This window comes from Lipophrys pholis (assembly GCF_963383615.2).
Source record: "Lipophrys pholis genome assembly, chromosome: 7".
Taxonomy (NCBI): Eukaryota; Metazoa; Chordata; class Actinopteri; order Blenniiformes; family Blenniidae; genus Lipophrys; species Lipophrys pholis.
The window spans coordinates 24,479,668-24,506,232 of NC_137638.1; the positions used below are offsets into that span (position 1 = coordinate 24,479,668).

Here is a 26,565-nt window from a genome sequence, read left to right on the forward strand (position 1 = left end):
AAGTGGCTGTTTACTACAGAGTGTAGAGCATTAAGAAGCTGCCAGAAGGTCCATTAACATAAATGTTTAAATCAAATACACAAAACTTGTGTCCCCGAAATGAAGCCATTTCCTGCATTAATCTGCCACATCTGCCTTTGGTCCGGCAATTAGTCTCCACTCATCACGTCGTCTTCTTCCTCAGTGACCAGTGTTTGTGCAAATAAAAGACGGAGGAGCAAACGTGTGATGCAAGCGTCAGTGCAGCGGCATGATCTCGGACATAACAGTTGGCCTTTGTGTGTGACCACAGAGTTTGTGGTATTTCCGTGAGGTCTCCCAGACCTGGTACGATGCACCAGACAGTTTACTTCTTCTTTTTTTTCTCTCCCTCTATCAACACATGGCTCCAATGCTGATTTAAAGCCTTGTAAAAATGTCTCATTTTAAATACTGTTTGCATGCAGGTCCCTGGAAGACATTTCATGCTCAGCAGATTTACATTATAGCCATTATTATGATTTTATGACGCTGAAGTCTTCAGAAGTATTTCCCCAAAAAACGCTTGGGAATTGGCAGAGTATCGGCGAGTGTAAATATTTGCCTGTGCTGTGTCTGAGTTTGTCTCCCACCAGAAGCTAGAAGGTTCCAGACATCACTCGTGTCAAGAGATAAAAGCCTCTCTCAAGAGAGGTTAATGGCATGTTTCTCCTTGACCCAAAATCAATCCCTTACATTCGAGTGAACCTCTGAAAATTCAGAGAAGCAAGGAAAAACAAAGTGCTATGAACAGATCTCCCGCCTCCTCTGTTTTGTTTTTCAGGTAATGACCTTAATCATGACACATTCTACTTCGGTTTCATGTTGCTCACCTCCTTGCTGAGCCAGCAGATTTATCTGACTGATTGTTATGATGCTGACATCAAGGATAAGATGTCAGAAGCAGATTAGAATAGAATTAGCTTCTACTTATCCTTCCTCCACAACATTTACCAGCCCTGTCTTGTCTCTGAGAACATCAGAGCCTTTTTTTTTTTTTTTTATTAGTTTTCTTGGTGTTTACAACATATTTCACAGACACTTTTCTGTCTGTCTCATGCCTTGGAAGTCCTGGAAGCATTATTGGAAGCAGCCGAATGTGGCTGAGATGAATAAAGCATGTGAATTGATTCCTCCATCACCTGGATGGGCTGTTGATTTTGGGGAGAGTTATCGCTGTTTTCCTAAGTGTGGCGTGGAGATTTGCTGGAGGGCTGAGTGATCGATTCAGCAGCCTGGAGCATCCTAGTGTGTTTATACATGGCTTGTATGGCAGCTTTCATAAGACATTTACCCCATGATTTGCGATGAGCTTATGTGTGAATAATTAATGGCAATTAATCCTTAATTACAGTAATTAGGCAAGTCACAGGAAATTAGGCTGCAGCTGGAGAAGCCCGTGCCTAGGAACGGGAGGACTGGGGCTGGGAGAACGTGCCATTTAGTGGCAGTGGAGCCATGGTACAATGATTGTATGGCAGGCCTGCACCAGTGTGCCTGCTTGCCAGCAGAGATAAGAGTATAGAAAGACACAGATGCTAGTGGCCAGTGAGCCAGTCCCTGCAAAGCAATCACAAGCACACAGCACTGGCACACCCAATAAAACTACCTATAAATGTCCCAGCAAGGTGACCTTTGACCTCAGCGCCACTTCTCAGTTTGCTCAGAATTACACACTAAAAGGTGATGAACCACTTCAACCATTTGTGACTGATTAGCAAATAGTAATTGGTGAATGCTACACAGTGAGCTCCTTCTTTCCCCACTTTTGTAAAACTAGATTTACCTCTTATTGGAGCCCCCGAGGCGGCCGGCCGGAGCACCCTTTGTGCTGTTAATGTGGACTTTATAACCCTTCTGTGGCTGTAAAGAGAGACAGTTCACGAAATATTTATTTGTACCTCCAATAAAACAATTAGCCCGCTTGGAATTATCAGAGGAAACTACAGCGGGCAGAGTTGTTTGGTTGCCGATTTCATTGTTTGGTAATGGTGGGAGAGATTAGGTGGATCTGTTCCGGGCAAAGACAGAGCAGAAGAATAGGGACAGGGCTCTTGTGTGTCTCGCTCGGAACTCATTTGTGCTTTTCCATGCTTGCCTTGATGAATTTCCGCTTCTTTCTGCTCCTGTTGCTTTCAATTACACTCTTATTCACAATCCTAATTGATATGCCAGTCTCAGTAGATGAACCATGGACTTTTTACAGTCCATTTTTCTATTCTTAGAACAACGTTTCCCCCCACAACAAAATGGGGCTGTGGACGTCACAAATGGGAATATTTTAGTCTTTTGTCTTCTTCTGATGAGATGTAAACTATAACAATAATGTGTTCAATTTTAAATTGATCTATAATATGGTTTTAACCGATCAAATTTGTGCCTCTTATAAGGCTCTTGAAATATCTTTCTTTTTTTTTGGTGTAAGTCCTGGGCCTTCTGCTGTTATGCACCTTTCCTTCATGCATTGCATACTTTTTCCTTTCCTTTTTCCCATAGAAAGACTTTTAAGCTAACAGGGAATGTAAGTGAGTTGAGGAGGCATCCAACTGTGATATTACATTAACCCATAGTGCTTGGCCATGTCTGTCAGTGACTGAAGAATAAAGAGAACATGCTCTGCTTTACTCTTTAGCCTTCAGAAGTGCTATTAGAAATAATGAGGATTTATAGTTAGATAAAAGACGCTCTCCTTTCTCCTGAATTCTGAATTGCTGGTCATATTCCACTACCAAAAGCTAAATAAGCTTCATTGGTGATGCATACGCAGCCATAGTAATATGATTAGTGGATGCGTTGCGTTATATATTACAGCCTCTCGTTTCTCTTGTACTCAGAAACTAGCTGGGTGTTCAGAACCAGATATTACACTTTGCTGCGGTATGAGCTTATGCTGCATGTGTAATAAAATCTTTTAATCAAAGCTCAATGAGCATGTTATGTTGCTCACCCATTCAATAAGCAACTGTTCGGCTGCCATACTCCGAGGCCCCTCAGTTTCTCATTTATATTTATATATATAAAGCACGAGCAGGAAGCCGTTGAGCGGTTGGGTAACAATACCTGAGGAGGCTCCTCACTAACGCGGGGAGATGCTGCTAACAGTGACAAGGTCAGCATGTTCCACAGGCGCCGCGCATACATTCCTCACCATAAGTAATATAAATGAGGTTGTGTTAGCTGTAAACTCACAGCGTGTTGCCTGTAAGCTAAAGGGTAACTGTACGCGGGCAACACCTCCAAATCTTCTCTTGAGCAGGTCTGAGTAGACAATCGAGTCTGCGGCAAAAAAAGAGGGAACCCACCTGCTTCAGTCGCCACATCTTTTATTGTGTGAATTAATCAAATCGTCCAGAGTAAAAAAACATTTTTTTAAATGCGACACGTTACCCTATCATGTATTTAGATATTTACACAGGAATAGCGAGAATTGTCCTCTTGACGTGCGCGGCATTAGCGTATATTCACAAACTCAGCTAAATGTGTTGAGCATGCCTCTTTAAGTGGGAGCAGCACAATCTCCACTGCAGTTTGTGTTGTTAGGGGCATCCTTGTATCTACAGTGGTGTTTACTCACATTGGCAATTAATTATTAATGCAGAAGCAGTGAGAGGTTACAGCGATATGGCGCTCCGGCTTTCCAAGCACTGTCTATATATGAACAGTCAACACAGTGAGAGCTTCAAAGCAGCCCTCTGAAATGTTTCAGACTCTCATGGAGAAAGCTTATTACAGTTGAAATGTTTTTCTTGGAGCCCCAGATATCCTTTGTGAATGCTATTGCCTGGAAAATATGGGGTATTTTTGTTTGTCTATATCAAGAGACGTGTAAACAAAGAGACAGTCAGCACTTGCTGCTTACTTGGCTTGAGTGTCGCAAGTTCACAAGTGAGAACTTGTTTGTGCAAAAAAAAAATTTTTTTTAAATAAAAAATCGCCCCCCCCCCCAAAAAAAACCAAAACAAGCTGTGAAGATTTCACAAAGATGTACGATTCCATTTAACGGTCCAAAAATATATTGTTTTCTTATACAACTCGTCTGACATTTACTCAGTGCAGAACTAATCAATTCCTCCCATTAATTTCAGATGTCACACGTCCAAGTAGACACGGGCAGTGATGGTTTTAAAAATGAGGGGAGAGATAAACATCAATTGGCAATCTACCCGTTTCGGGGCGTCTTTGTTGCCTGCAGAGCCCTCTTGATGACACCTCTGTGGATCTGCTAATGGAGGAGGACCTGTAAGGCTATCCCCTGGCCTTTGTCTGACCTCTTTGTGGAGCTGAATTCTTCAGATGTTTGCAGGATCAAGTCACTTAATCTGTGGCACAGACTAGGGCCAGGGAAGGAAAAAAAAAAAAAAGAGAAAAGAAAGAGGACAGGGAGAGCACGGGTGAAAGAGGAGGAGGGAAAAGGGTAGCAGACAAGCGCCTCACTCTGTCTGAAGGCAGAGCATTCACTGCTCAGGGTAAAGAACTGCAAATGTCTGCCTGTTCTGTTATGCACCATTGTTTCATACAGAGCTGGAAATAGACAGAAACAGTGTAGCGGCAGAGCTCTGGCAGGCGGTGCGTTTTATTACCGCCAGACCATAGACTTAGACATTAGTGAATATGGCTCATTAAATGGCATGGAATGTTACCATTTTACATAATTCCTCCTGTATAGTTGTTGTAAATGAAATCCTGTTTCTGTCTCTGACTGCACTCCAGTCACTCAACAACCATTACGGTGCTCCCATCATGCCCTGGCACTCCTTGAAAGCCGTTATCTATAATTTCAGGTCTGTGTCACACACAAAAAGCATGCGTTACAGGCCTAATGGTTCGCCGTGGTTGATGTGGAAAGGATATTGTGCAAATAGGAGGAAATCTGAAGAAATATTTAAGAATTAGGCAATGATGTATTCAGATGGCTAGAGAGGCTAGGGGTGGGCAACAAATATAAATAATGTACGTGGCAGGGCTTCTAAACATAAGCTGGAATTTGCCGCCGTACTTTTTTGTTCTCAATCACCTTGATGAAACAATCCCGAAGAAATGGCTTTGTGAATGAGACCACTGACAAGCTGATTTTCCACCCCTGGCATGAGGCTGCTTTCTCCACTTAATGTTCTCCGATAAAGTGTAGCACAGAAGTAAACTAGAAGAGCCTCCACTCCTGACACATGTGACAGTATTTGCATCAATTATGCAGTCTACGGCTGCGGCAGGAGGGAGCGGGAGAGAGGGGAGGAGATAGAAGAGAAAAGGGTTTGTGACAAGATGCAGAGGCAGAAATGAGAATTTCTCTTTAAAATGCATTCTTTAGAAAATAACATTCAAGATCATTTACATGAAAGCGGCTGCAGCGGGGAGCTCGACAAAGCAGCAACAAAGTCTGCGGAGCATTTTGACACTAAAGACTTTGGCAAACAGAGTACAGTATAAGGGAGAGTTCTTTGTCTCCTCTGTATTCACTGTATGCTGAATTTCTACCGTGAAGTGTTCTGGAGAAGTGACTGGGCTCAGAGCTTAGAGGGAGCCTCGGATCCCGTACCGCTAAATTCACCACAAAGAATAAGGTGCACAAAGCCTAATAACCAGTGCGAGGGCTGTTCCTTCCAGCCCAAGTAATAACCTTCTGTGTAAGTCAGAAATTCAAAAGCAAAATACTTTTCAGAAAAAAACAGTCCAAGTGGATGAAGGAGAGCTGTTAAAATAATGTTCCGGTATTGCATTTGACCATTTTATATTGTGCTGACTAACAGCGATTTGGAGAAATGTGTGTAACAAAAGATATTAGCAAACCCATGAGGCTGTGATTCTTATAAAACCACAGTCGGAGAGGTAGATGCTTGTTTATTGGCAAAGGGAATAACTTTAAACCTGTGTCCCAGTTCCAACACACCCCGGCACAGCATTTTATTTCACTGTGTCCAACCCTATTTCACATCCTAGTTAAGTACACTTACAAATCTGCTGTGCCATGGTTTCTAACCTCTCATACACATGTGAATTCACACCAGCACACGCACAAACACACACGCAGAGTCACATCAGTAGGCCTGTCAGTGCCTTTTATCCATCGTCAACCTTCAACTGTATGGTTTATCCGTAGTGACACTATAGCAAAGTGCTTGACTGCTTTTTGCCAACAGACTGCAACACTTTAACTGTACTTAGTCATGCATCATTATGGCAGACTCAAAGCGGTGTGTCTGGGAACGCCTGCAGATGGTGGAGGCTGAACCATTTGGAAAAGAAGGCTCTGTGACAATGATGCTTATTGCATGAGTAAGTGTGTACGGACACAGGAGTGTATCCGTGTTGTGGTGCTGATCGGAGGGTTGTGTGCGTTAGAAATGCGTATTGCTGCTAATTCGACGGTCTTGAGAAAACACTGTCCGTTTGCGAGATATGATATATGAAATCTACATGTAGGTCTTTGTTAGGGGGGGAGCCTTTTATATTCGTATTGATCACTCATTGTTTACTGCAATCGATGCCGACTTAGTGAAATGCGGTCTCCTCTGTGTTCTTCATAGAGATTTAACCCTCTCCGCGTTGAATTTTACGGCTTTGTTGTCTTCTAACCTTCCTTCCGCTGAAAATGTGATAGCACTTACTGTCACTTGTCACTTTCTCTTTATTTCAGCAGATGACAAAGCTTTTACATTGAGCATTCTGCTCCACACATGGGTATTTTCAACAGATCTCTTCTGCCATTGAAAGATAAATGTTAACTTCATTCAATAGAAATCTCATTCAAGGTTTGCACAAAGGCTGCGTCTTTATTCTTTAAGGAAATGAAGAAACCATTAGCAAAATATTCACTCACGGAGAAAGAGAATCTTATCTTTATTCCGCATGACCATGCAGAGCCATATTCCTTTTGACATCATTATGTAAAACCAATTTCTCTTTCATATCATTTCCGCTGTGCTGCATTACCACATCGATACACTCACTATTTTTTATTACAAAGTAGGTGGCCTGGAGGAAATATATGCATTTGTTCCTTATAGCATCAAATATGCATATAGGTGCCTCATTTCATCTCCAATCTATGTTATTCCTTTAAAAATTTACAGCTGCCCGCAGTCCCTGTTTAATATTTAATTTGACAACTTTTTAATCTGTCTTTATGTGATGATGAAGTAATCGTCAGCTGTCACAAAAATGATTGAATTATTCAATGGGGCTGAAGTGACTCATAGGTTGTAGGCTTCATTATTTGTTTTGCTTCAGCTGTAGCGCGAGCTTGAGGGAAAGAATATCCTTTTCACACACCAATTTATCATCCATCTTTATTCATCTTTTCTCCCTGGCCCCCCACACAAAGCAGAACTATGTACTGTGCAGCATTCATACATCATTCATACCCTATTTACTAGCTATTAGTTTGAAGCAAATCAAAATACCAGAGCAGTTGTTTGCATGTAGAAAAACACAGTCGTTAATGGTGTATCCATGCCACTTGCTGTTCCATAGTCCTTTTATTAGCGAGAGCCACAAAGCAATGATAATTACCGCCTTTTCTTAGCTCTCCTGATCTTTAACGATCACATATTATCCATCAAGCCTGCTAAATAATTAGCAGATATGTCTCACGAGCAAGCCACCAACAGATGCTCGAACACCCACAAGGTGAACGTGGATTCACTTTCTCCTCGGTTAGGTTACCAGAACTGAAGGCTTTGGGAAACAAAAACAAATAGATAATGGAGCAACTTAAATGGGCATTGCTGCAGATGAATGATCAGCTCCAGCTTAACGCTGTAGTGCCACCTCTTTCTGGCCTCTCTGGCAATCTGGCATTGTTGGGCCCCTACTGTGGAGCAGCATGGCACTGGGAGTTGTGGTCGCCAGTCCCCCATAGCCCTGGGCTGCCTCTACCTTTCGTATGCTGCTCAAGGTTAAAGGGATCCCAGTTGGGTGCTTAACAGTGTTGTGCTCGAATCTGAATGCCTTTTTTTTTTTTTTTAATTCACTGTCTGTAGTGTGGAGAGTGAGCCTGCAAAACTATCCACAACTGTTCATCTTTGGTGTATTTCACTCCTATAATGTAGATCGTGCTTCACTATTCCAGCTGTAACATTTCCATAGCAGACCTTTAAATCCCCACACCACTGTAATACTCTTATAAAGTATCAGGGGTAAGTGATTTGAACCATTTTACTGTGAGGATATGCTGTTTGCCGTACACGTGCAGCTTTTGCTGACATTCATTTTGAAACCACTCGGAGCACTTGCGACTCAGGGTAACAATGCTGGGGGGAGAGAAAAAAAAAAATGCCTGCTGAGCTCTACAGTGAATATACCTCTGACCCACACCGAGGAAAGGGAGATTTATGAAATCCACATGTTTAATACATTTCATTTTGTCCAAGGGATTTGTATTGCTTACCACAGTATTTTAGGGTTGAAACATTCTGTATAGTCACAGCTTGTATTGTCTGAGGAGAATAAACCCTGTCCGGTTCTGGCTGCTGAAGATTTGTTTTATGGCGCCTCCTTTTCCTTACACACATCAGCCATGTACTGTCTGAGCTATTGCATTTTGTTGTGCCGCGGTGTTGGGTATACACACCCTTAATCTTTAATGCATAATCCTCTGAAAATCCGCTACATAAATGAAAAAGATAACCCTCATATCAGTGTGGTGACAGAAAATAAGATAGCCAGGTAATTTAATAAAGGATTGACGCTGGCCCCGGTGTGATATGGTGTGTGACCTCTGTGTATTCATTGTGTAGCTTGGAGAGAGTAGCTCTTCCTATTCTAAAAAGCCTTCCTGGGAGTGTAACATCTGTGGTGACAAACAGAATGCACCATATGGATTAAAGTGCAGGGAGGGTAGTCACTGAAATATTTGCTTTCCCAAAGTGTTGACACAGTATGAAAAAAAAAAGGAGAACCATGCCTGCGCTTTCCTCCAGTAATCAGGTAGCAGTTATTGCAGTGAAGTGTTTGCCTACCTAATGGTGTTTCCATTTTGTGTGAGTCTGTGTCATTGGCTTCCTATTTGGAGCTGCCTTTCTCCCACAGTAAGTGCCAACCTAGCAGGGGCTGAGCTCGTAATACTTTGTGTGTTTGTTCTGTCCGTGAGAATCAGCCAAAATGACAAACTGATGAATGGCGAGAGAAAGAAAAGTATTTTGAAAACATCACAATCGTGGTCAGCCACTGTTGTAGGAAGCGTTTAGTTCATTTAGCAGCTGACCGCATCAAGTCATAAATACTCCTCCCCGAGCACGCTTGTTTTACATCTAAAACGCACTTGAGTGTAATGTTGACAGATATAGCTTGTGACGAGTGATAGTCAGAATGTATGAGCGCCCATAATGCCGCTGTCAACCTCTGGTGCCAGACTGAAAATAAGCAGTTCACCTCTGTTTTCATTCAGGAGAGTGCAGCAGACAGCACTGGCTTCTCCGCTGTATTTATTGACTTGTTTTACTAGCCTGAAACAGGGTGCTTTTATACGGGCCTGCTCAGTCTTAAGACTCTCCAGACATTTACATTATTCCTGACTGAGTTACACACACATATAAAGGAGCACGTCCGCAGGCTAGGTTAGATATATGCTCTTTTTCCACCTCTCTTTCTCTCCTGCATTCATACAGACTCATGCACCATTTTATTACCCCACCATTTTAGATATTGTTACACTTTTCTATTATTACACTTGTATTTCATTCAATGGCTTCTGCATGTGGGATAGTTAGTTATTTCAGAGTGTTTTAATGGATATAAAAATATTGCTTGGGGTTTTGTACAGTATGTGAATGAATGCTGCTTATAAAATCATAATGTAAACCTTTTTTTTGTTTGTTTGTTTGTTTATACTGAGGCTCATTGGAAAATATAAAAGCACAGATTTCACAAGGCTCTAAAAATCATGTTTCGCTGACTAATCTGCACGACTGCAGTGGAAGATAATGAATGCCAACGCCAGAGTCACAGCCGACACTGTGATCCCCCACGCCCAGCCTAAACCTCCAGCAGTATTTACATGATATTTCATTTTAAAATAAACCTCTTTTCTCTCCCACTGTGAAGATATTGAACTCTTTCACACAGATGTCATCTTAACCAAAGCTTATTAAAAAGATGGACATCAAAGTTGTGGGTGCCCATTTATCTTATAGCACTCTAATTGGCCACCACAGGCTAGAGAACAACTAACTCCAAAATAGGAGGCGTCAAGTGGTTGGGCTAAAGAAGAGGGTGTCTAAAGACCTCTCAGTGGATTCATTGCCAATAAATCCTTTCGAATGAAAGCTGGGCTTTTCAGGGGGTATGGAATTTCACAAATACATTATGAAATGTGATACGCTGAATTAACTGAACACTTATGGCCACAGGGTTTGGCTTCTTTGTTCTGCTATTTGTTTGTGGCTACACCGTCCTGTGGCTGGCCTGCAACTTCAATGTTTGCTTGACATCTTTGCAGTTTTTAATATCCTCGCTGAAGACATGAGGCAATACGCTCTGAAAAGGTCACGCAGCGCAGTAGCCATGAGTAAACTGAGATTACCTCCACTCTGTATAGTATGTCTTGTTTTGAATTAACTATTGGCCGTGGCCAGAGTTTCTCCGGCCAGAGTCACAGCTACTCCATCAAACACCACGCACAGGCCCGGGGTGAATAATGTATTATGTTTTCCACTCAAGTGGGCAATAAAAACACAAAAACAAAGTCATTAATTGCCCACATACAGTAACCAAATGCCATCAAGAGCCCGTGCTCTCATTAACCTGGCACCTAATTATCTGCCTCCAGTCTGAGTCCTGACAAGCCCCACCGTCTGAACCCTCAGCCTGGTTGTGTTGCGTTGTGTTGTGTCAGCACTCGCCAACTGTAGCCGAGGCACCATTAGGTACAGAGAAGACAAAAGCTTCCTACAGCAAAGGTTCCCTCTGCAAGTGCCACCACAATGTTCCTCCTGTTAATGCCTTCCCTTCCAATTAAATCTGCAACTGTTAATTATTGTAATTATGAGAGTGAGCTCCCAGCTCTAACCCCCTCTCCCCCCACCCCCCTCACCCCCCCCCCCCCCACCAAACCCTTCCCTTGCCGGTGTGTGGAGACGCTACGGGAGCTGTTGTGTTGCTTCAGTGGCGCCTTGTCTCTGCTCCAGTGAAGCTCTAGCAGCGAATTGGATGCGGAGGGGGATTTGGTACACATGACAGCGGTGACGTGAGGGAGATTGCACGGTTCATCTTGGATAACTGGGCGAGCAAGTCACAGCCAATGGCCACACCTCCAGTATAACTCATTAAATGATGTGTAAAGTACATGCTGGGAATAATTAGCTCCGAATAACCTCTTTTTTTCTTGGCTTCCTTGTATTGCACAACAAAAAAAAAAATGTAGCGTATTATCTGTAGGTGTACAATAAGACTATTCAGCTGGTCAAATGAAATGGGGGAGATGATATTCCCGCAGCCAATCATTCACTCATTTGCTGGGAACATGCCACAGTCATTTTGCTCCTTTCTTATGGTAATGTGAAACTCCTTTCTTGCCGCGTTCTTTGAGAGACACTTGCGATGAATTCAAAGTGATGTGTTGAGTATAAGGAGAGCTGAAAAAGAGTGGATGGCAGGCCGGCTGCCTGTTAAGTCTCTGCGTGTCTCAACATCCTCTTTGGCCTGTTTCTGTCACAAGCTGTTGTTTGGCCTGGACCTGATCTGCCCAGCTACTCTTTGCACTACACTATGTAGACCCTCGCAGTAACCTGCGACAAACCTCAGACTCAGGATGCATCCACAAACAGGACTAGTACGTTCAAGCCGAAATACTGGAGGTGGATGTGTTTTTTTATGAACTTTATCAGCGCTCACCGAGACATGCTTAGAGAATCGGCACGTCAAGCGCAGCTTCATTCCCGTGTCGTAACCTCATTTTGCCTCGTAGCAGAGTCCTCGCACGCTAGCACAGCTAGCAAAGGATTCTGGCTTTACCATTTGAAGCTGAATTCTCTTCTATAAAAGACACTGAAGGAAAGAGCAGCTCCTTCTGCTTCAGGCAATTCAGCCTTTTCGTGGATACACTGCAAAATCTAAATGATGGACTGTCAACTCTCTTGCAGAAATGGCACTGCAAAGAATAATCTCTCTGGCAGTGGATCATGGCTGGCTGTATGCTACCAATGCCGTTTCTTTGTTTATGTGAGCATGTAGCCGTCACGTGCACACATGTAGCCGTCACGCGCACACATGCAGCGGCGAACGTATGCACATGCACAGATGCAGACACTGGGAAACACGCAAATACGGCGGCACGTTCACAAAATGCTTTAAGCCTAAATCCTTCTTTAGAAGCATACAGTGAAATATATGGGATTAATAACCTGAATAGCATTATTTCTTTTTCACCTCTAGCCTTTAAAATAATGCACGCTTGGCTTGCTGTCTGGATGAAGTTTTTGCCGGCGTATTTGCCTGGTTATCGGTGTGTACAAGACCTGCTGTGTGACCTGGTTTCATGCAATCTCCATCTTCTAATTAGGAGGCTGCAGAAAGGCTGGAACGAGAGGAGGAGTGATTAGTTGCCTTTGGGTATTTCATAAGTGGCTTTCAGTGCCACATTTGCATTATTTGCTTGGGGTCTGAATAACAAATCAGCCTACCTTTGCAGCAAATTGAGGCTAGCAGCTAAAGACCATCAATACATGAAATATAAAATGAAAGTGAAGAAAAGAAATAAGCCAAACATGCTAACACAATATAGGGGGTTAAAATGAAATATTAAAACCTGAAATGCAATAACGGTCTCAAACTGATCTAAACTCAAAGTCCCTGTGAATACACAGGATTTAAATATTCTTTTTGCTAACGTACTGTGTATAATTGCCTTGTTGCCCTCGTCATAGGACTGGAGTGTCCGCTTGAAAAACACACGGGTGTGTCTGTGTTTGTGTCTCATTCTGTGACTAGCAGACCATGTGAACCATGTGGGCCCTATGTTGAAGCCCCATGCTGTATGTGTCCTGTAGGGTCAGTCAGTGTGCTGATCTGTAGCGGAGGTCCTGTCCACTCATTTGGCCAGTCTCCCCAACCGCTGCGTGCGGCCGCCACCGCCAGGCCTGGTCAGCCATCACTACACCACTTGGCCGTATGCCCATATCGAGTCTTAGAGGGCAGGAAACAAAGTGGGCGCTCACATGTCCACATATAAACACACAAAAGCACACATCTCTCTCACACACCCACACCCACACTCACACACACCCACCCACACACACACACACACACACACACAAACGCACACACATGCACTCATGATCACAGCAAGTGACAGTGGCTCTTGTTTACCCAGCCCTCCCACCCTCTCTCAGTCTCCTTTCATCCTTTCCCTCTAGTCTGTCATGTTGTGTGTCACTTCCCACAAATGTCAGTGCCACCGTGGGACAGTGATTAATTTTGGTGTGCCTGGCAAAATGTCTTCAAGATGTTTGTTTGGGTTGTCTTTTCCCACCCCCTTTCCCACCCCACTCAACGCATGTCTTGGCGTCGTGGGTCGAGAGTGGCAACCCACCCCCACCCCCCCACCCCCGTCATGCCCTCACTCCCACCACCGCTGTCATAGCCTTCGCTTTATGGGAGGGGGCTCATCATCATCGAGGGACAAAGGCTACCTGAACTGACAGAGATCTTCTTTTCTGACCAGAGCCACTTTTTGTCACTCCCCACCACCACCTCCATCCGCTGTCTGTTTAGTGTGTGCTGGTGGTGTATGATGGGAGAAGTCTTGACCCAGCACTGGGGGGCTGTAACACTTCACTGTCAGCGCGGCTGATTAGCTTATCACTCACCGCACAGGGAGGAAATACATCATCATTCCAGACAGGGATTCCCCAGTTTAGAGCTCGTCTTCTTTTCCTCAGCATTTAATCACTTCGCTCTTTGTCCCCTCCAGTATTAGTAGCCTCACCTCTAAAACCAATCCTTAGTAGTTCACAAGGAGAGCTCTTCACCTTTTGGACATTTCTCTAGTAAAATCAGAGCTACTACTCCATCTCTATAACGGTGCTGTCTACTGTCTTGGGAACACAGTGCGACATTGCAAGCACATGTTGAAAGAGATAGTTGGATTTTGGAAAAAAGAAGAAGAAAAACAACAAGCCATCTTCCCAAAATGAATCTTTTCATCTCACTCACTCAACAAAGAAAGTGAAACACAAAGTGGCAAATGTACTTTGGCTTCCCCACAGTGCGGTATCAGGTATGGTAATTACTCTGCCATTAACATTGGGAATAGTTAATGTGTATTAATGTGTTAATGGCATGTTAATTACTGTACATGCAAGAGAGAGCCTGCAGGCATTTTCTCAGATTCTTTGTGCCATGTGGATGTAGGCCAACCTTAAAAAAAAAAAAAAAAGCCTTTAAGAACATCGATGAAAGAGGATCCTTATGTTTCATTTGTCAGAACAAAAGATTTTCAATGGTAATTTGATCTCGCTCTCCGCTTCTGGAGCTGAAGGTTACTGATCCAGGCGCCACGACAAAGAAGATGATATGAAGTCAAAGGAGACGTGGAACGCGGCTGTAGTGACACTGGCCTCTTTGTGAAATGGATACTTTAAGCCCTCTGTAGTCTCTAGTGTGTTGCTTTGGCAGCGGGTTTTAATAACACGGTGGATTAGAAGCCCCGGATCCTGAGTGCCAAGCTCGAGTAAAAGCTCACCTTGGACAAGCCTCAGTAACAGGCTAGATGCCACGGTCCTCCTCCTCCTCCTCCTCCTCCGCCTCCTCTTCCTTCTCCCAGACGCCTCTCTCCTCACATGGTCTACTCCACAGCTTTAAGAGAGATGACCTTTGCAAATATTGACAGAAAATAAATTCTGTTTCGATTAGTTAGCTTTGGGAGACCTTTGTGGATCAATGCAATTAGATGAACAGAGTGCCGATACGTGGCTGGAGCCATTCACTGGAGGCACTGTGCAGAAGGGTAGCTGCAGGAGGTCAGGGTTACTTGTAATGAACGGGATGTTTTGGAAACAGTGGTGGAAGTAACCAGCGTGTGTATCGTCAAACACAGGAAGGTTCATGTTACCGCGACAAAAAAGTGCTTACTATCTCAAAAATGGTTCTTATTGAAAGAAAGATGTTGCAAAACGAAAAGGGAGAACGTCGGATTTGATCTGCTGGAAGTGCCCCTCTTCCAGTGTGTCGTCTGCTGGCTGACAGTGCAGTCAGTGCGGCAGAATGAGGTGGAGAAGCCCAGAGCCACCTCTTCCCTCTTCAGCAGGCCACATTAACCCAGCAGGGCTCTGCCTTTATGGCTCTCCTGCTCACACTTCAGTGATGAGAGTAAACAAGCAGCAGGCCAAAGGTCAGCTAAGCCCACAGAATAAAAGAGGGCACAAGGGGAAAAGAGGTGGGAGGAAAGGAGAGAGGCCCGAGGCAGTGCTCAGATCACTGTCAGGGCTTCAAGCAGGGAATGATGTACGAGACAACCGCCCTGAACCGGAAATGATTATAAACAGAGAACAGCAGAGACTTTATGAGAGAAAAGGAGTGCATTGTCTTTATCTGTCAAATTTGTTACTTCCCTGGATCAGATAATAATGGTGAAACCTGTAAAATGTGAAAAGAAGAACCACCCCTGAGTGATAGGGATGGATTAATCACAGTGTCTCCTTTTGTCTCAGCTTTGGAAGAGAAATGAGGAACAATCACATATGCAAGTGCTTTTCCCAGCTGCCCCACCTGTATTGTTGAATGACAAATGAGGCCGATTAAGGACATGTGACATTATTGTTATTATCACAGTTTCTGAGTTTTGCTTTCCTTTTACACCATTAAATGTGTTCTGTTAATTAAATACATCATCAGGAAATAACTGGGACATATATAGATTTTTCATTCTCAAGTTCCTGTTGCTCGCAGGCTTTTCACCAAGGTGACACGACTCCCACACTTTCCCTTTGCACTGAGATTAATCCCACTTTGACTGTGGAGGTGGATTAGAGCTAAACTTGGGTGCCCAAACTTGTTTTAATACCCATATCATCAGACAATAACAGGATAAAGATTTGTGCAGGAAAAGCAGCATTGCAGTGCTAGAAATGTGACTGTGGAATTGCAGGTTACTATACAGATTTGTCAACCATACGGCAAATTAAAGATATTATCTTCCTCGAGCTTATATTGTGGGAGTTGTGTGATGATGCTGAGCTCAGGCGGGGAATCCACAATCTTTAGCCTCCCACAACAAAGGTGCGCTGAAAGAGACAGCTGGACAAAAATAGTGGGTTTTTCTGTGTGTGTGTTTTTTTTTTTAATTTTTTGCATTTATGTGCTGGAGACAGATGTGTCATCCCTCCCAACATGTGTTATAAATGACCAGCCAGAGCTGCCGTGGCACAAATACACCCTGGTGGACTCCTGCAGGGCCGTCTGCTTCTCAGAGCAGCACAGTAATCATTTTTATCCCGCTGATTTCCCAAATAGAAATAGACACGTATGATAAAAATGTCACGGCCACTCCACATGTCAGTGGACTAACAGGATTACATGTCACTTTCTAATGTCTCGCTCTGTTTTCCTTTGCTGTGAATGGCCACTGGATTGCACACAGGAACTTTGTGGTAATATATGGTAAGAGACAAGTAGCTCTTTATGGCCTGTGATTATTTAGTTTGAATGAAACCAGTGATTTATGCCCATTTAGCTGAAAAGCCCTGTAAATTCCCTCAGCTGCATTTCCCCTGGATATAGAGTGAGTGGAGTGAAAGTGACAACTGGGTTTGGTGTGGAAATGTACGCTGCGTCCCAGAGTTATATTTAATATACCTGACATGAAAAACGTGCCTACCTACTTACCACCACCCGCAGCACAAAGGAAAGTGCAGCCTGCTGAGCTTGTGTTGAATCAGAGCGCGGGAGTAAATACTGAATTAGAAAAATATGAACCGTTGTGGCAGATAAACCACCAGCTATTAGGGCATGTTGAGATATGTAGTCAGGCATCTGGTCAGTCAACATTTGAATCATGTGCCATTTTGTTTCATGCTGCACAAACTGGAATAGAAACAGTCGAGTCTGTCCAGAACGATAGCTTTGGGTGGAGTTGTGCAAATGCAGTGTGATGTGGATGAGGGTTAGTGGAGCAGCGGCATATTGTCCACATGGATGGCTTGGCTCTGCAAGCCTGATGGAGCCTTGTCCAGCATCTCAATGTCTCCAACACAAATAGCCACATTCATCCACTCCTCTCACACCATTACACCTAAAAGACTCAAAGCCAGTCGATCCATAAATAGAGGCAAATTTGTTTTTTCAGTGGCACTGCAGCTGAACAAAACACAAACAGAGACGAAAACATCAGAGAAGTGGCTGCAATATGTTTCCTTTTTTTTTTTAATCCAGGATTGTGTTTATAAGACATACAGAGGAAAAGAAGAGTTTTCTCTCTGGTATTTACTCTTGCCGATGGTTTGCAGGGTCAGCCAGTCAGAGCATGGTAAAAGGGCTTCTCTGATTGCATGCCTACTGGCTGACACAATAGAGCCACTAATCTTCTTATTTAGAATCCAGAGGCTGGCCATATCTTAATGAAGCTGTAATGAGCTGTTGAAAATCCCTGAATTGCGGGAGGGATTATTGAATTGAAACAACTCTGGTAATCATAATGTTCGAGTAGCCACTCAGTATTTACTGCCCATTGAGCCACATTTTTATCCACTTACTAGAGTGGATTGCTTGTGCTTGTTTTTGCTGTAATTCTGACCCGCAGTGTTTTTCTTTTTCTTTTTTGTTTGTTTATTCTCAGAAAAAGGCTGCCGTTGTGGCTGCATTGCCAGTGCATCCAGGTGTGCATGTATGCTATCTGCTGTGTGATTACGACTCGCTGACAGCCTGGCGAGAGCGGGAAAAAAAACCAGAGGAAATAAACAGCAGGATCTGAGAACAAAAACAGAATTCATAAATGAGCCTTTTGCATAGGATGGGCTCTGCCTCAATTTGCCGCCCGTAGACATTCGGTTTGCCCGCGCAATTGTTACTCCTTCCTAAAATATTCCTAAATCAGAGCGTCAGAGAACTGCAAGGTCCAAATACTTAGAGGCAAATAGAAACAGGGAAAGCAGCAGTTACTTTCTGCAGTACCCAGCATTCACCGTGTGAAAGACAGACACACTTACTGGAGGTATAGTTTTCTGTTTAGCATCCGTTCACAAAGTAGAAGTGCCACTTCACCATTGAGCATTTGTCAGTTTATGGATGTTGCTGTCATGTCAGCCTTCCCGTACACACAGTGTGCAGTGCAGTGTGTAAATAAAAGAGAACAGGCATAGACATGGTCGACAGGAACACTGCACATACACGGGAGGCACTCAGCTCGTACCTGCAAGGGAAGCACTATAGTACAGCAGACTATGTAGACCTAATACTTTTAATGGCATTTAACAATTCATCAAGGACCTATTTGATCTGTTATTTTCTTTTAATCCTGTTGTGTTTTGTTGTTGTTGTTGTCTTGCCTGAATGGCATTTTGCTGAAACTGTCCCCTTGTTTATGTGTTGCTGCAGGTCTCAGCATCCGTGGTGCCCAGGAGGAGGACCCGCCAGACCCGCAGCTCATGCGTTTAGACAACATGCTGCTGGCAGAAGGAGTGGCGGGGCCAGAGAAAGGCGGTGGATCCGCCGCCGCCGCAGCTGCTGCCGCGGCCTCGGGCGGAGCAGCCGACAACTCCATCGAACATTCCGACTACAGAGCCAAACTGACCCAAATCAGACAGATCTACCACACAGAGCTGGAGAAATACGAACAGGTAATAGGATCTTTCCAAGATCGACATTTAGACTGCCTTTGAAAGGTTACCTGCGTGTGCTTTTCAGGCACTTAACTGTTATGTTTGTCACGGTTGAAGGATTTAAATAGCCACGGCATTACCTGTTATTTTGAATTTTACTTCACATTCCTCTGGACCTCTCAGGATATATTTCATATTTTGCATAGCTTCACAACAGTATAATATGGAAATAGCGGTATGAATGAGCATAATGGGACAGGATATATTGTCCTGCAAAAAGAGCAGTGGTATTAATAATTAGTGTGTTGTGGTTGATGGTAGCGATCCAAAGGAGTGCCCCAGTCATCTGTGTTAAATGAAAGTATGATCGGCTCCTTCACCTAGCACTTTGAGCCTGCCATTAAACACAGAAGCATTATGGGCGAAAATAGAAGGTGTAACAGTGATGCCTCAGCAAGCCAGTGAGGTAAATTAGACTAATTTACTCTGTGCTCTCTGAGAGAGGAGGTGGGTATGCGGGGGCACACAACACTTCGCCTGGAGTAAATGCATCTTTCTTAAGGGTGTTTCCAGGTTTTAATTATCTAAATGTAAATACTTAACGAATTTTACTCAGAGTAATGAGCTAAAGTGTGCACTACGTAAATGAGTTATTCTAATTAATCATGTATGAACTACTGGTTTAACGAAAAGCTGTTTAAATTCACTCTGCATTAAGGCCAAGCCAAATTGCAGATCGGCATTTATTCAGAGATGACTTCACCGATTATGTCATCTAAGTTATAAGCAAACAGTGCACTCTGGTGAGGCTTTTAGCACAAAAAGGCTTGTGCATAATGAACTCATTCAATATGTGAAAAATGTCTACAACTTAAGAATATTGATCAACGAGCTGGAGACATGTCAGACTTTTGGTGGCTGTGATTTGGGACCTTTACAGAACTCATTTTGGCTGTTTTTGTCACTCTCTTGGCAGGCGTGTAACGAATTTACCACCCATGTGATGAACCTGCTGAGGGAACAGTCTCGCACGCGGCCCATCTCTCCTAAAGAGATTGAGCGCATGGTGGGAATCATCCACCGCAAATTCAGCTCCATCCAGATGCAACTGAAGCAAAGCACCTGTGAGGCTGTCATGATCCTCCGTTCCAGATTCCTTGATGCCAGGTCAGTGGCTCGTGCCTGTTTATGAGTGTGTGTGTGTTTTGTATGTTGAACGTTGCATCGCTGCATCGCTGCCGTGTGACCCACATAAGTAACTCCAGTGGGTGAAGGTCATTTTTAGACTGCGTGCAGCTCCTGAAGTTTCTCTCACTTTTCTAGCACAGCACACAGTGTGAGCGCTGCAGAGATGCATGATTTTAATTATGTTCATATTCCATGCATTATCCATTTCCAAGACAATCATGCCCTCACACCTGAGAGCAGTTAAGACCAAATGAAATGGGGACCAAGTCGTGTGTAATGGATGGAGGGGAGGTCATCAGCAGGTGTTGTGGATTACCCTAATCACTAACAGTGTGGTGCAGCGTGAGGCTCCGCGGAGAGCGACACAAGTTGGAGCCAAACAAGCCAAGTGGAAGCACATTTGCTGCCCACTGCCTGTGTGAAGCGCAGTAAACAAGGCAAAATAAGCAAATGCTCAACAACATGATAAGTAGTGCCCTTGGGAGGGAAGGGGACCCAGATCTAGTTAGAGTTTGCTTGTTTCTGCTGGAGATCCCTGGGGCTGTGGCACTTCAGGAACAATGCTCAACTGTGCATGCCATGATTTCTATAATGTACCGAGATGCACTCCGACTGGGCTTTGCGCTCCATCACGAAGCCCACCCATCCGCTGCGCTAAACTCTACACATTACACGCTTGGACTAGAGATTGCAGAGCAACAGACCAAATTAAACATTGTATGTGTTTGGTGACTGTGCGTGCGTGCGCGTTTGTTTGTGTGTGTGTGTGTGTGTGTGCTCGCTCGCCGCTCTATTGGTCGGAGTCCTTTCTTTTGTGTGTCGACGAGACTCTTGGAGCAGGACACGATATTCTGCTCCTGAGGGCCCTTAGTGCCCATTCCTCATTATTTTCACCATTTATGTGTGAGATTGATTGTGCAATTTGTGCAATCCAAATGGATGAGTTAATGCTGGTCTCACTAATAGGCTTGCTCGGCCTTTCTCTCGTTTTGCTCCCCACTCAGGCGGAAAAGGCGAAACTTCAGCAAGCAGGCAACAGAAATTTTGAATGAATATTTCTACTCGCACCTCAGCAACCCCTACCCGAGCGAGGAGGCTAAAGAGGAGCTGGCCAAGAAGTGCAGCATCACAGTTTCCCAGGTGGGTAGTGCTCATCTAACAGTATCTGGTGGGTAATGAAGATGGGAAAGGGTAAAGCCCAGAGGGATAGTTACTGTAGGTCACACCATCAAGACACAATGTCCTTTGCTAACCTTGACATTGTGACTGCCTAATGATGCTTCAGTCAAGGCTGGCCCCAGTCAGTCAGAGCAGGGCCACAGGGAGGGGAGGCCTATATCATCTTAGCCTCAATCAAAGCACTATGTTGTCCTTTCTTAGCTGCCCCAACACAGGGTCCCCTGCCATTTCCCCCGCTCATTCCCATCCACCATGTGCGCTCTCTCTGTTGCCTGGTCAGTCGCTCAGGTCAAAAAATAAAAAAATAAAAAAAATGGCATCATTCATTACTTTAAGAAGAGCAGTTAAAGTCTGGTGCTTCAAGACATTGCACAATACAGCGTATTTATTTTCCTCTGTTTGCTCTTAAAGTGACCTTGTAGAAGTCTGCTAATTCACAGGTCTATTTAACACTGAACAGATGCAACTTTTCCGCTTTCTAAATGTCAAAGCCTCCTCGTTGGGTAAACCTGAAGGCAATATCTCTGCCACCTAAACCCCACATCCAAAGTATTATGATCCTGTGCGCTCTTTTCCTGCTATGACTGTGACTACTATCTAGATTTTTTTTTTCATACTCTATTGTTCTGTGGTTGTCCTCATGAGACACAATATCAGAGAAACGTGAATCTATACAATAATCTGCAGTGTTTTTGTCTGTGTGGGGAGGGGGTGATGAGGGGTATATTGAGTGTAGTCATGAAGAGTCAGATACTGTAAAAGCCCATTCTTTTTTGCCTTCAGGGGGTGGGAAGCACCATCACAGTATCACAGGTATGTCATAACTTCTCCTGATACACTGTTTTCATTTTTTTGTACTTCCTATGTTTATGTATGTAATAGCCTCATAGTTTTTTTTTTTTTTTTTTCCACTGCACAGAACCTCCCTCCCGCACACTGACGGAATAATGTTAATGTTATAATACAGTATTTGAAGTCCAGATTTACATTTCGACAGAAGTGGATGAAATTGTTACGGCATTTACATCCCACGTTTTACTCACACAGGACCACAGCCTCTTTTTGATTGATGTACATTGTCACGCTGCACTCATACATCACCACATTATGTGTGTACAAATGTGTCACATGGAATTTAACTGTATGACTATTGTTCACCACATTTTTTTTTTTTTTTGTTGACTTACTGTGTGGTCTCCTGAATTCTAAAACTGCACTCTTTTTTTTTATTTTTTATTTTTGTTTGTTTAGTTTTTGTTTGTTTGGTTTTTAACTGCCCCTGCCTCGCAGTCACTGTGTGCTTTACAGCAGCAAAAGAAATAGCCACTGACTGGCCTTCACAGATGGAGCCCCCCCCCCCCCCCCCCCAAAAAAAAATAAGGCCACTGTAGCAGTTCCCATGAGAACAAATCGGTCCGTGCAGAAATTAGAGGGCTTTTAAAAATTCACTTGAACTCATCTCAGGCCCCATTAGTGGCGTACTCCTCGACAAGTGGAGGCCGCGGCAGACATTCTTATTGACTTATTCTTAGTGCTTTGGCTCAGTTTAAGTGAGTAACAAAGTCAGAGGCTCGACACAGTGCCGGGTGTACTGTAAGTGTGTTATCCTTCACCGTGGCCGAACCTTTCAAGAGTCACAGACCGCTCACTCTGGTCACTCTGAGGGCTCGGCTCAGTAATTTATCAAACACCCCGAAACTCTTTTGCAGTGCTTTGTTGATTGCACAAGTAGTTCATTAAGTAAACACCATCCGTTGTGAATGGTATGCCAATATCGCTGTGCGGCTTTGCTCGATACATCATTACTGATGAAATACCCTGCATCATTTCAGCGGGGATCATTTAAAATGCATGTGATGCACAGTCATCCTCCCCGAGAGCAAACCCAGACCCTCGCAGTTCAGACTCTGTTTTTCATATTGTCTGTTATTTCTGATGCCCTTAAAATGCTGCAGTGATAACCTTGAATGAACAACTACATTATTATCTGACTGTTTTGTGTCTGATTTTATGACTGAATCGTGCTTGTTTATAGCGAATATTTGAGGTGGAATGATGTACTGAGGTTGTTGTATTACCTACCTGCGGTCTCGACATGCAGGACTCAGTGATATTTCCACTGTCACTTTGCATGTGCATCGCAATGAAGGCTGTGGTTTGTGCCCTGATGCTTCAGAGGCCACCTCTGATAAAATCGCTCTGACTGTTTATTGGTTGTCATTTGAATGTAGAGATACATTTACATTGCTATAATTTATAGGTGTCGTCTTTGAAGTGACACGTGACAATATTTAGATTATTTGTAGTGCGTGGAAGGTTTAATGCTGACAGCGGGACATCGGATAGAAACGGTGATGGATCGCATGCTGACATATATTAACTAAAGAGTAACATTGTCCTGAAATACAATGAGATATTATGAATAATTAAAAATGGCACAGCTTGACCAGCATTTTCTTCCAAGTGTGGTCATTAGAGTTGCTCTTGAGCCAATTAATGTCAGGCGATCCAGTCTCACAACATGTTTCTTGCCACACAAAGGAGTTAACTGAATGCATGGCCAAGAGATAAAGAAATGAATTTGCTCTAGAGATTGAGTTCCACAACGTCCAATGCCATGCATTCGTCCAGCATTGAGCTGAAGCTTAGAATCACTAAAGTTCAGTGGGTAGAAAAAAAAACTGATTGCAGCCATAAGGCAGCTCATTAATCCAGAGAATAAGAAGAAACAGATGATGTTTCAACTTTTGTTATGAATCAGTCGGATCATATTTTTAACTAATCACTCCTTAATTTTGTAAAAGTAACGTTATATTATGTTGGTGTATAGTATGTTTCTATCGAGTCACACTTAATGATAAAAAATATGTTGTCATGTGCAAAAACCACGACTGGCTACAAGTAACATTTTAATAAACGTAGATTTCTTTTATATACTGTTTGCATGAACATTTTGCCAAATTAAACAGACAGATGAGCATTTAGAATAAGATTTTCTGTAATTGTCAGGGGTTTGTGGGCACACCGTTAGCTATCTAAAAGATCGAGAATATTGCATCGTCTTTGCTTCTACAATCCACTCTAAGCAGGTTAAGTAAAAAGGATGATGGCCAGAGCTTTCATTGCTTCCAATTAAACCTTGCTTGTTAGTTTAACCTCTAGGTAAACCCATCAAACAATTGATGTCAAGGAAACCCTGCCAACAGTGGGCCTCGCCTGAATGGTCATTAATTTTAATTGCCTAGATATTAAAGATTTAGAGCACAGAGACGTGCAGGATAGAAATGATCTGATGTCCTGCAAATCCAGTCGGTTTTTACGCCATAGCATTGGCGGGCTGCTGGGGATATTAAAATTTAAGCACATGGGTGGAAATTAAATAAAGCGTCATTAGGGGCAGCTGCTCTTTGGCTGGTCCAGCCGTGGGCTGCAGGGCCTGAGAGGGGGGCTGCAGCACCGCGACAAGACACTCTAATTTATAGGACCATTAAAAACAAGCATCATCTCATTATTATTCCACTGTTATTGCAGAGCCAGCATTCACACATAAGGTCCAGCCCTCACGCAACTTTTCACTGTCTGATGCTGGATGTCATCTTTTCAATTCGGGGGAATTAACATGTCCAACTCCTCTATGTCTGAATTTATCCAGTTTCAAGCATTAGTTTGAACTCATGTCTGCTTTCTGTTTGCCACAAGTGTAATTTGACTTCGTTAAAATATGAAGGGAATAGTTTTTGACGTGTCATATTATTTGTAGGTCGTTTACACTTGTTTTTTCATCGTTGCAATCAAACTGGGCTCCACTACAAAGAGCATGTGTATAAACACACATACATTTTTCAAGGGCTCAATATTTAAATGGTGACTGTTTTGTTAGATTACCCATGTTTCTGTTTCCTATCTACTTGACGTCTATTTTAATCTATATCCTTATATAGATTTGAACTAATCATGCCTCTATGTGCTAGTTTTTCTTGCATATTTCCATCTTGTAAACACCCATTTACACAAAGGTGTCACTCATTCATCCTCACTGATCTGAGCATTCTGGAGTAAATCAAACATCATCCATTTCACAGAGAGCACCGTCTGTATTTCTAACCCTAAAAGCCAGTGCTGATGCGAGGAATATGTATGTATAGCAGGTTGACTTTAGAGTCTGTGCAGTAAGAGCCCCCCTGTGTGTTAGTTTTGTCAGGAGACAGATCTGAGAGCATGTCATGCTCCCATCCATGAGAAGACACAAGTGGCTCCTGATTATGGCTTAATTAGCTTGTGTACCCGGCGGACATTACTGCAGGGGCTGGGAATTGGGTACTTGATGGACCCAAACATGACATCTTGAAACAATCACACTGCTCAGTGCACGGTGCTGTGGCTGCTTGATGTCTGACTCCTCTGCTCCTCCTCCCTCTGCTCTTCCCACACAGGTATCCAACTGGTTTGGCAACAAGAGGATCCGGTACAAGAAAAATATCGGCAAGTTTCAGGAAGAAGCCAACCTGTATGCCGCCAAGACTGCTGTAAATGCAGCACACGCTGCAGCCGCTGCAGTGCAGAACAGCCAGGCCAACTCCCCTACCACACCTAACTCCGGTAGGCACTGCTGCATATAGACAAAATTAACAAGGAAAGGAAAAGGAGAAAGAAAAAAAAAAAGAAAAAAGGGGGATCTGCCCTCTACCTCAGCTCTTAACCTGCTGCCTGCCTGCCTCGCTCGCTCATGCACCATTCACACAGGCAAGAGTGACAGGCTCTGCTCCCAGCTTGGGGATCACAGTGTCTCCTGTCTATAAGACAGTTGATGCCAAGCAAACTCATGCATAAAGAGAAGCGTTCCTGACTTGTGAACCGAGAACACATGTATTTTTGGCAAAATATAATAAAAAAAAAGAGAGAGAGAGAGAGAGTGAATTCAGAATGATGCCATGGGATTTGTTTTCCCCTGACTTTCTGTCAACTTCCTGTCATTTGTAATGTAATGGTATGTAGTCATTCTGAGTTGTCAACCTTTTCTTTCTCTCTTTTTTTTTTTTTTAGCTAAATAAAGTGAAACATATCTGCTGGGAGCATTTTACCTACATTATAAGTATTCTAGCAAAATAACATTAGAAGCAGTTGCTAGTGAATCATAAAAGAAAGTGTGGGGCCTAAAGGGGAATGTTTAGTCCAGTGTAATGAGTAATGTAATCCTCGGTTAGGACTAGGTTGTCCTGCGTCAGGGTGTGGTAAGCTTATGAAGTGGTCCCTTTTTCTTGCACCCAGGATTCCAGATGAAAGATGAAGAGTTTCAGCTGGATTCTGCAGAGAGCAAAAACACTCTTTTAAGCAACATGTTTACTGGTACTGGTCTTTTCATAAGCTTCTTATTGTCCTTGTCATTTACCATGTGATACCTTCCCCGCCAACTTCAGATTCGGAAATAGGT

The 26,565-nt window shown here is 43.4% G+C and overlaps 1 protein-coding gene across 5 annotated transcripts in view; it reads left to right on the top strand.

The window, feature by feature from the left end:
• Positions 1-26,565, top strand: part of pbx3b (pre-B-cell leukemia homeobox 3b) — a 56,348-nt gene that overhangs the window by 26,430 nt on the left and 3,353 nt on the right. For 2 of the 5 annotated variants that reach the window (XM_080467092.1, XM_080467093.1), the window contains exons 3-8: positions 18,544-18,785; positions 19,744-19,934; positions 20,960-21,095; positions 21,918-21,947; positions 25,568-25,733; positions 26,403-26,480. In XM_080467092.1, the coding sequence (XP_080323218.1) occupies positions 18,544-18,785; positions 19,744-19,934; positions 20,960-21,095; positions 21,918-21,947; positions 25,568-25,733; positions 26,403-26,480 (843 nt within the window). The remainder of the gene's footprint in view (positions 1-18,543; positions 18,786-19,743; positions 19,935-20,959; positions 21,096-21,917; positions 21,948-25,567; positions 25,734-26,402; positions 26,481-26,565) is intronic. The other 3 variants (XM_080467094.1, XM_080467091.1, XM_080467095.1) reach the window with 2 other exon arrangements.